Source organism: Capricornis sumatraensis, chromosome 7, assembly GCF_032405125.1.
Source record: "Capricornis sumatraensis isolate serow.1 chromosome 7, serow.2, whole genome shotgun sequence".
NCBI lineage: Eukaryota > Metazoa > Chordata > Mammalia > Artiodactyla > Bovidae > Capricornis > Capricornis sumatraensis.
In genome coordinates, this window is record NC_091075.1 from 11,037,612 (window position 1) to 11,048,473 (window position 10,862).

Consider the following 10,862-nt stretch of genomic DNA (forward strand, 5'->3'; position numbering starts at 1 on the left):
GGTCAGATGGTCTGGTATTCCCATCTCTTTCAGAATTTTCCACAGTTTATTGTGATCCACAGATGTTCAAGCTGTTTTAGAAAAGGCAGAGGAACATGAGATCAAATTGCCAACATTCGCTGGATCATTGAAAAAGAAAGAGAGTTCCAGGAAAACATCTGTTTCTGCTTTATTGACTGTGCCAAAGCCTTTGATTGTGTGGATGTCAAGGCTGTATATTGTCACCCTGCTTATTTAACTTTTTTGCAGAGTATACCATGAGAAACGCTGGGCTGGAAGAAATACAAGCTGGAATCAAAACTGCTGGGAGAAATATCAGTAACCTCAGATATGCAGATGACACCACCCTTATGACAGAAAGCAAAGAAGAACTAAAGAGCCTCTTGATGAAAGTGAAAGAGGAGAGTGAAAAAGTTGGCTTAAAGCTCAACATTCAGAACACCAAGATCATGGCATCTGGTCCCATCACTTCATGGCAAATAGATGGAGAAGCAGTGGAAACAGTGGCTGATTTTATTTTGGGCTCCAAAATCAGTGCAGATGGTGACTGCAGCCATGAAGTTAAAAGACTCTTTCTCCTTGGAAGGAAAGGTATGACGAAGCTAGACAGCATATTAAAAAGCAGAGATATTACTTCGTCAACAAAGGTCCATCTACTCAAGGCTATAGTTTTTCCAGTAGTCATGCATGGATGTAAGAGTTGAACTATAAAGAAAGCTGAGCGCTGAAGAATTAATGCTTTTAAACTGTGGTGTTGGAGAAGACCCTTGAGAGTCCCTTAGACTGCAAGGAGAGATCCAACCAGTCCATCTTAAAGGAGATCAGTTGAGTGTTCATTGGTTGGACTGATGTTGAAGCTGAAACTCTAATACTTTGGCCACCTGATGCAAACAGCTAATTCATTTGAACAGACCCTGATGCTGGGAAAGATTGAGTGCAGCAGGAGAAGGGGATGACAGAGGATGAGATGGTTGGATGGCATCTCCGGTCATGGGTTTGCGTAAATTCTGGGAGTTGGTGATGGACAGGGAAGCCTGGAGCGCTGCAGTTCTTGGGTTCACAAAGAGTCGGACACAACTGAGTGACTGAAGTGAACTGAACTGATATATAGTGAGTTGATAAATATAACCAAGCTAACGACTCAATGAGCATGAGTTTGAGTAAGCTCTGGGAGTTGGTGATGGACAGGGAAGCCTATCATGCTGTGATCCATGGGGTCGCAAAGAGTCGGACATGACTGAGCAACTGAACTGATCTGAAAACAGTCAGAGGCTTTGACATAGTCAATAAAGCAGAAATAGATGTTTTTCTGGAACTCTCTTACTTTTTTCGATGATCCAGTGAATGTTGGCTATTTGATCTCTGGTTCCTCTACCTTTTCTAAAAACAGCTAGAACATCTTGAAGTTCACAGTTCAGGTACTGCTGAAGCCTGGCTTGGAGAATTTTGAGCATTACTTTTGACTATGACTTTCCTTGGCCCTCTGCCAAGTAGAGTCTCAAAAGTGTTCCAAGGGCATTCTGCCTTTTCCAAACTTCAAAGTCTCCTGGTCCTGTTTGAATTCTTGGAAATTTTGTATTTACACTTCTTCTATTGTTTCTTGCTTGGCCTCTTGCATGTATTCTAACCTTATACATATAAGACTATATACATATAATATATGTATAATATGTAATAATGTAATAATATGTATAATATATAATGTAATAATATGTATAATATAATGTAATAATATGTATAGTATATAATGTAATAATATGTATAGTATATAATATGTATAATGTATATACATATAATATTAGAAGAACAGTCTAGGGAATGTGTATGCAAGTTTCAAAAGTGCAATAATAACCTAACTTTGTCTTCAAATTGCTTTACCCAGAAAACTTCAATGGCCTAACTCCTATCTCTTCTCAGTTCCGAGCGCTCCAAGCTCCCCCTCTACCCTCCATCTCCTAGTCTCTGCACAGGGAACTGGAAAATGTGTCCAGGCAGAAAACCAGGCAAATTTTGAGGCTTTCTTCATTTCTCTCCCTCCTTTCTGTTCTCCAATAACTACAAACAATAATTTAAAGTTTATTGTATTTAATTTGCCTAGTTTTTCAGTTATTTACAACAGTAGTGGAAGTTCAATCATTGTTACTCATTCATGACCAGAGAAGAAATCTCCATTTGAGTTTAATCCTTATCTGTACTACAGGCATAGGGCTGTGCATAAAATTGGAGTGCCCTCCATACATTAAATGATATAATAATCATAGTGGTATCCACATTTTAAAAATATTGTTATATACATTTTATTCTTTGTCAAATAGTGCCAATAAAACTCCTGAAGTCAAACTGCATGTTATATAATATTATTATAACACTCTTACAGATTCTAATAACTTAGAAATTTGGCATTTTTATGATAATGTTAATAGGAAATATGAAACTAAAATTTAAATACTTACACTATTAATATAAATTTTAAAGTAATAATTTAGACTACTGAATATAATTTGATGACTGAAGAAGTTTCTCTACTTCAAAAATAAGGTGGGGGATGGTGAAGATGTTGGTTTTTCTTTAAGAGATAATTTTAAGCTAACTGAAAATGGCCTTTTTCTCTTTTTCTTTTGTTAATAAAATACCATTCACAACTATGCATAAATATTTATTGTGTTCACTTTGATATGTTGGGTTTTTTTTTGAGCCAAAATCTATCATATTTGCATAGGAAGAGTTGGAAGACCTGTCAAAAATGTCAAACAAACATAATCAGAAATCTTAGTGCAGGAATTGCACAACTATTTTTATATTTAGTATTTCACAAAACCATTAGGGGCTTCCCTGGTGGCTCAGAGGGTAAAGCGTCTGCCTGCAATGCATTAGCCATATTGCCTATGCCTATGAGAAAACTGATGAATTCCATATTTTAAATTATGCTTATTTTCAAAACATTTTAAAAATTTTGTAAAGTAAATTTGCACTTTCTTGAATAAACTCAACAATTCTCACTAGACACTGCTCTGTTCTTTGGCTATCTTCTCCCTGGTAATTGCCTTCAAACTTGATTTTTTTTTTTTTTTTCTCTTCTTGATGCCCTCATTTTGACTTCAAATCTTAACTCTATCAGTAATGATTATGATCTCATGCAACACAGAAGAACTAGAAAAGTACTCTGCCTACAAAGACAAATTTGAAGACTGACATGAACTTTGAATTGATGGAGATATTAACATTTACAGAAGAAGCTTTTTCTGATCTGTGGATTTCAGCAAAATTATATGCAAAAACTAATAATGAAAAGTGAATTTCTTGTCTGCTAGAAAGAGGAAATTCATTTGTGGGCTTTGCAGCCAAAAGACCTTTCCATGAACTGATAGCTTTCTAACTCGCCATCTTTTCCCCATTGCCACAGATATTATTATTGCTAATCACGAAACTATTTTTGAGTGTGCTCTATTGCCCTAGCAAAATATTTCCAGGTGCGACTGAATTACAAGCTGTGTAAACTTGGACACTATATATATAAACAGCACCTGGTGAATACTAAGCACTATTAGAGGACTTCTATAACTATTATACTGGTTTTTACATTATCACTGCTAATGAAGAACAAGCAGAATTCTGTCCTGCTTTGTTACGGTCACTAATGAAGATGCTATGGACAGATCATTTCAGAGCATCTCCGCAGCGGCCGCGGATTTCAAGAGGCGCGGATCAACGCATAAAAATCAAGGCTTGCAACCCCAGGCCTGGCGCCGGGTAGGGGCGCGGTGCTCGATTTCCTTCCCTGCCTCCGCCGGCCCTAGTGCGCATGCTCAGTCCTGCTCGGCCAGCTGCCGTGATTGATTTTTTTCTGGGCGGCCGTGGCGACCCGGGACCGGCTCCGGGATGGGGAGTGAAGCCCCCGTAGCCGCCGCAGCCGCTGCTGCGGCGCCGTGAGGAGCAGCCACGGGGAGGCAGCTGCCGCTCGTCGGTGAGTAGTCGAACCGCCACCATGACGTTTCGTAAGAAGGGCTCCAAGAACCCCCCACTCCTGAGCCTGGAATTCATCCTGCAGAATCATGCGGACTTTGTCGCCTGTGTGGGGATGTTCTTCGTGCTGGGGCTCATGTTCGAGGGGACAGCAGAAGTGTCAATCGTTTTTATTACGCTCCAGCACGGGGTTACCTTCCCTGCAGTAGAAGCAGAAGCAGAAGCAGAAGCAGAACGAGCCACAGCACCCAAGTTCCTTTATCATTATGGTGCCAAAGACTTGGCCACCGTGTTCTTCTACACGCTGGTGGCAATCATCATTCACGCCACCATTCAGGAGTATGTGTTGGATAGAATTAACAGGCGAATGCAGTTCCCCAAACAGAGGCAAGGCAAATTTTATGAATCTGGTCAGTTTAGCGTATTCTTCCTTGTCTCTTGTATCTGGGGCACATTCATTCTAGTCTCTGAAAACTGCCTGTCAGACCTGACTGTCTTATGGAAGGCTCATACCCATAACATGATGACATTTCAGATGAAGTTTTTCTACATCTCCCAGTTGGCTTACTGGTTTCACGCCTTTCCCGAACTATTATTCCAGAGAAGCAGACCTCAAGAACTCTCCCAGCAAGCTGTATATGTTGGTCTTCACCTCTTTCACATTGCGGGAGCTTATCTCTTGTACTTGAATCACCTGGGACTTCTTCTTTTGATGATACATTATTTTGTGGAATTCCTTTCCCACTCTTGCGACCTGTTTTATTTTAGCGACGAGAAGTTCCAGAAGGAGTTTTCTCTATGGGCCATTGTGTTTATTTTGGGTCGACTTGTGACTTTAATTGTTTCTTTAATAACTGCTGGTTTTCAGCTGGCTGGAGGGCAGAATGGGAATTCGGATGACTCTGCTGAAGATGTGAACGTGCTGGCAGCTAAAATTGCTGTCCTGTCATCCAGTTGCTCTATCCAAGCATACGTAACATGGAATTTATTTAATGTCCAGCTTCAGAGGTGGATGGAAGAAGATGCTCCTCTTCAGGCCCCAAGTGTGAAGAAGAAACGGATTAAGGGCAGATTTTGTAGAAAAGGAATGGAAAACGGTGTGGCAACTTCAAATAGACTGCTAGATTCTCCCCAGATGAGGAAAGAAAAGTCTTCATAATGAATTGCAAGTAAATTGACTAATGTCTCCAAAGAAGTCTGCTCTTTACTATAATATACATTTCTTTGCTAAGAGAAGAAAATGGCAACCAGTATTCTTGCCAGGATAGTCCTATGGACAGAGGGGCCTGGTGGGCTGCAGTCAATAGGGTCACAAAAGAGTCGGACACTATTGAGCAACTGAGCTCGCGGGTACACACACACACACACGCCTGTCTTCGCTAGAGAATTTTCTGTTATTGAAAATATATTGTCTTTCATTTTTGCTACTGTACTCTGTAAGGTATTTTTTGAAGGCATTTGAGGGGAGAGTGAGTATTATGAGTGCAAAAAATTTAGACTAAGCAATTCATCATCAAAATAGTTTAAATATTTCTATGCTGTTTTATTTTATTATTATTTTTTTTACCTTTGAACATTTTCCTAATGATTTGTAGAGATAACTCCAAAATTCCATGTGTCAGTGACACAGTTCTTACTCCTGCCAATCTTTTGTAATGTTAACAAGATGGTCTTTTATAGCAATGACATATTTTTAATGTTCTCTTCCAGGATAAAATAGAAATACTATAAATCTGGAATTCGAGTTCATTAATTTTTCTGTATTCCCTGAGTCTTAGAATTGTTTTTTTAATTTACAGCTGGAGAAAAGATTTGTAAAATCACCAAAATAATGATGTGTTTTATAGGTAATGGTTGTTACATCCCACTAAAAAACCCCAAGATACTAATGGTTAACATGTGGAGATTTATTGCTATTTATTGAATCAAATCTTGAATTAATATAAAATTATCACTAGGAAGTAAAATCATGCCTGTTCATTTTAAACACTTATAAACTGGAAATCAGAAAATTAAAGATGGTTTAAAGAAAATCAGTCTTAAATAGCTTTTTTTGATACATGTATTAAAAATTATTCTTAATGAGGTTTTTAATAAGTTTGATAACCACAGCATCTTAAAAGAATATTGTTTAACCTGTAAATCATTTTGAAATGTAATGCTTATTTGATTTATATCTCTAAAAAGAAGGTTATCTGATTACATGTTTAAAACATTGAATATACTAACCTTAAATGTGAATATCATATTCTTGTGAAAGTTTTTTCAAAATAATATAAATATAGCTTTGATGCCATCTTTAATTGGGAAATATTTATCTGTATGAGACATATTTTGGAGACAAAAAGATCTATATGTATTTTATATATATATATATACATACATACATACATACACACACACATATATGTATATATATATATATATGTCCTATCTTTAGAGAAGTCAGTAGAAACAATGGACCGCAGTGGGTATTTACTATATTTATTTTCTTACTCTCAACCTTTAGTTTGATTTTATTTCTATAATGTGAGTGCTTATATTTTTTTTTCAGTAGACAGTGCTTTAAAAATATGCTAGGATAAGGTTATATACTTCCTGTTGCTCTCTGTTTTCCCCTGCTATGTCTCCCATCTCTCTACTTTTGATGACTTTCCCTTGGCTTGTTGTAAGGAATCCAACCTTCCTAATCATGGGGGTCCTTGCAAATTAAACTTGGTACATGAGTATTGTGGACCAAAGGGAGGGCCCGCTTTTAGCAAAATATTCTTTTATGTTCTTTCTGCTTTGAGAAGTACATAACAAAGCAAGATTGTTAGTGTTTTGTCTGTCGAATCCATCATCCTGGTGCTTTTCTTTGTTTTTCTCAGTTGCTTCATACTGTAGTTTTGATAGCACATGCTCTAGTTCCAAGCAGAAGGCAATGGCACCCCACTCCAGTACTCTTGCCTGGAAAATCCCATGGACGGTAGAGCTTGGTAGGCTGCAGTCCATGGGGTCGTTGAGGGTCAGACACAACTGAGTGACTTCACTTTCACTTTTCACTTTCATGCATTGGAGAAGGAAATGGCAACCCACTCCAGTGTTCTTGCCTGGAGAATCCCAGGGATAGGGGAGCCTGGTGGGCTGCCATCTATGGGGTTGCACAGAGTCAGACAGGACTGAAGTGACTTAGCAGCAGCAGCAGCCCTAGTTCCGAAGTACAAGAAACTCCGCTTTAACCAACCACCATGCAGTTAGTTGTAAAACAAAGATTTCCAACTTCTCTTAAGAAAGACTGTTCTTTCTCACTTCCCTCATTTTTAAAGAATTCTCCCCTGTTACTTATAACCTCATTCCTGGAAACAAATTTTTTATCCATTTTATATGTAATTTATTTTCCAGTAAGTGTAGGCCTGACTCAGTCTAGAAAATGACAGCAAGAAATGTGTTTCCTTATGTAACTGGCAATGCCAAGAGTTAAACTGGGATTGATATTAAATATGATTAGGGCCCAGAACAATTTACCCAGAATTCTGGGCTTCTGTCCTCCTCAGATTATCCATTTGGCAGCAAAAGACTATAGATGTTCTAGGGTTCATATCTGCATACCACATAGATGATAGAGAGGAAGAGAGGAAATCTGATTTCTGGAATTCACGTGTCACTGAGAGTTATCTTTACTGAACTTATTTGATATAGTGTTGTAGTGGACTGATTGGCGAAGTCAGGTTATATGCTTCACCTGTGAAAAAAGACAAAGCTTTCTTGTAAAATGTGGATCCACAAGAAGTAGCAAGGTTGAGGAAAAAAAGGAGAAGGATGCTGGGTACATCTCAACTATTCACAGGAATTCAATACAGAAAAGAAATGTATGTGAAGTAAATTATGAAAGTCACACTATAAATGAAATTCAGCACAATACAAATTGCTAAGTTCCTTTTAAAAATGCTTAAATACATGCCATTCTTAAAAAACATGTCATAATCTCAGTGTGACAATTTGATTTTTATGAAAATGGATCACATGGAACCAAAAATCTCCATTTTCATTATTCAAGGTGTTATTAAATCAAGCATTAGTTACCCCTATGAAAATTTACATAATTAATATTTAATCACCAAGTGTTGAAAAAGTCATAAAGATGTCTGATCATTGACTTTAAAGATATCACTCTGATTAATAAATCAGTTTTAGTGCTTGCCAAGCTTTATTCTTTAGGTATATCTATAGGCATTGATTTTCTAGGATGGATGTAGAGTGAATTTTCCTTAAAAAGTTTTTCTTCCAGCATTTATTTATAAGTGTATCTCATTTTTAAAATAAATAGAATTATGTTACCCAACCTACCTGTCTCAAAGAAATAAGCATGTTATATTCCTAGTGATCAGTATAATTCTACATTTCATTTATGTAAGAAAGCAACAACCTGTAGATACTTCTTTATTTATATCTATTCAGTATTTAATTATTAGTAGAGGAAATATGTACTGCCAGTAGTGTGTTAACTTGGAATAGATTCTCAAGAATATTAATTGTAACATTAATATTTTAAAGCTTTTTGAAGACATAAAATATGCTGATATCTTTTTAATCCAGAAAAACCTGGACAAAGTTTTAAGTTCTCACTCAAGTAAATGGAATAATTTATATAGTATAATAAAAGACATTACTGATGATTTACATAGAAATGATGTATTGGAGCAGTTCCTGAGATGAAATTCTTGTGGGGGAAGTATCCTTGAGAATGTGGCATGTGGAATGGGCTAGAACTTGTGTATTTGAGTTATGGAAAAGAATACATTCCTGTTGCAAGTCATAGACAATTCACTTGCCTGGCTGAAGTGGGTATATAGTGTGGGTGAGCAAAAGGAAGTAATTGAGGTTTAATAACAGATCAGATTACCAGAGAATTCACAAATACTTCTTGAATTTCTCTGGAAATAGAGGATTTTTTTAACTGCTGTGTTTGAATAAAATGTATATCCTGTGAGACACTTTTGTACAAAATAAGACAGTGACTAATAATACATACAAATAAGACAGTAGTATCTGCCAAGTTCCCTCAATTATGTAGGAAGATTATCACAAATCCATCATAAAAAAACCCCTACATTTGTAAATGTAGAACTGTTCTCATGATTATACAGTCATGTGATTATCTAAATTTTGGCCTCTAGATTCTTATAAGCAAATCCTCTGTAGGTCTTGCACCACCTCTGGCACTTCTAAGTATTTCAATAAATATGGAATAAGTCAAATATTAAGAAAGCTGTCTCTCAGATAATTCATGTTCTTTGGCCCTTTGTGTTTGGGGCTATTACATTGTCTCAACTGATCTTTTTTCATTTTTCAATTTCAAAAATACATTGATATATAAACTGACTATTTCAGAGGATACTTACAAAACTTAAAAAATGACAGTGGGATGTGATATGTGGTTTGCTTAATTTTGACTTGAACAGAGCTTAACAGTAATGATATGGACATCTTCTATCTGTCATAAAAATTATTAGAGTTGCTGTTAAGGAATATGGCTCTTCGATAATTCAGACAAAATACCTGTTTTAAATAAAGGGGAAAGTGAATTCCCTAAATTAAAAGTAAAAAATACTCAATTTCAATATCAACAGTGCTGTTCTTCAGATCAAGTAATGTCAGTGCATAGAATCTCATGGCCTGATGAAAATTCGAGAAAAGAGAACATTTCCTCGTGCCCTAAGGCATGGGATTTTACCTAAGCCATTACAGACTATAAAGTACTTACTTCTCAAGATAGATTTAGTATTTCTTCCTCTTGCTGCTTAATTAATTTTGAAAAACTGGCCCTCAAATACAGAATTGCCAAAATATGTATTTTTAAATTTTAATACATTAAAAAGTATGTTTCCAGTTGTATTGTTATAAATTCAGCAATGGAAGGTAGTAATAAGATTATAAATGATGTTTAACAAAAGTCAGTGTTAAGCCTTCTCTGGCCCTTAGATCTGTGTGAACTTTGTAAGACCCTTAAACATTTTGTCTTGGATTGTGTGTCACCAAAATGGCAAAGATATTTGTATATTTTAAGAAGCTACTATAAAGGTTAAAAATGCATTCACATAGAAAGTTATAGATAGTTTGTATGTGTGTATGTATATGTATGGTTTCCTTGGTGGCTCAGTATTAAAGAACCCGTTTGCCAAGGCAAGAGACATAGCTTTCAATCTCTGGGTGGGAAAGATCCTCTGGAGAAGAAAATAGCAACCCACTTTAGTATTCTTGCCCAGGAAATCCCATGGATAGAGGAGCCTGGTGAGCTACAGTCCATGGGGTCACAAAAAGAGTTGGAAGTGACTTAGCGACTAAACAACAACATGTGTATGTATAGAGCTATTGTTAACAGATGTAGCTTAACAAGATGATATTTATTCATGTATTGCCTCTATATACTTTCACATTGTATGAATGTATACAGTCTCGTTTGAAAGTGAAAGTTGCTCAGTTGTGTCCGACTCTTTGCAACCCCATGGACTTAGCCCACCAGGCTCCTCTGTCCATTCCCTTTTCCAGGGGAGCCTCCCACCCCGGGGATCAAACCTGGGTCTCCTGCATTGCAGCCAGATTCTTTACCATCTGAGACACTAGGGAAGACCCACAATCTCATTTAATACATACATATATATGTTAATGCATATACATATGTGTATATATGCATACACAGATTGGTGCCATGCATTTGCATAGTTTTCAATAAACTATTTTGTTTTTTTTTACAGAAGGAAATAGCAACCCACTCTAGTACTTTGCTTGGAAAATCCCATGGACGGAGGAGCCTGGTAGGCTACAGTCCACAGGGTCAAAATAGTCGGACACAACTGAGCAACTTCACTTCAAACTATTTTTTAGAACAGTTTTGGGGTTTAAGCAAAACTAAGCAG

At 36.8% G+C, this 10,862-nt stretch overlaps 1 protein-coding gene across 1 annotated transcript; it reads left to right on the top strand.

The window, feature by feature from the left end:
* Positions 1-3,985: 3,985 nt before the first annotated feature.
* Positions 3,986-5,122, top strand: TRAM1L1 (translocation associated membrane protein 1 like 1). The gene has a single exon (XM_068975626.1). It carries the CDS (start codon positions 3,986-3,988, stop codon positions 5,120-5,122), a length of 1,137 nt encoding a protein of 378 aa, XP_068831727.1.
* Positions 5,123-10,862: the final 5,740 nt, after the last annotated feature.

What these genes read in the sequence shown, in the direction of transcription:
- TRAM1L1 (XM_068975626.1), top strand. Translation starts at nt 3,986, where the DNA reads ATGACGTTTCGTAAGAAGGGCTCCAAGAACCCCCCACTCCTGAGCCTG.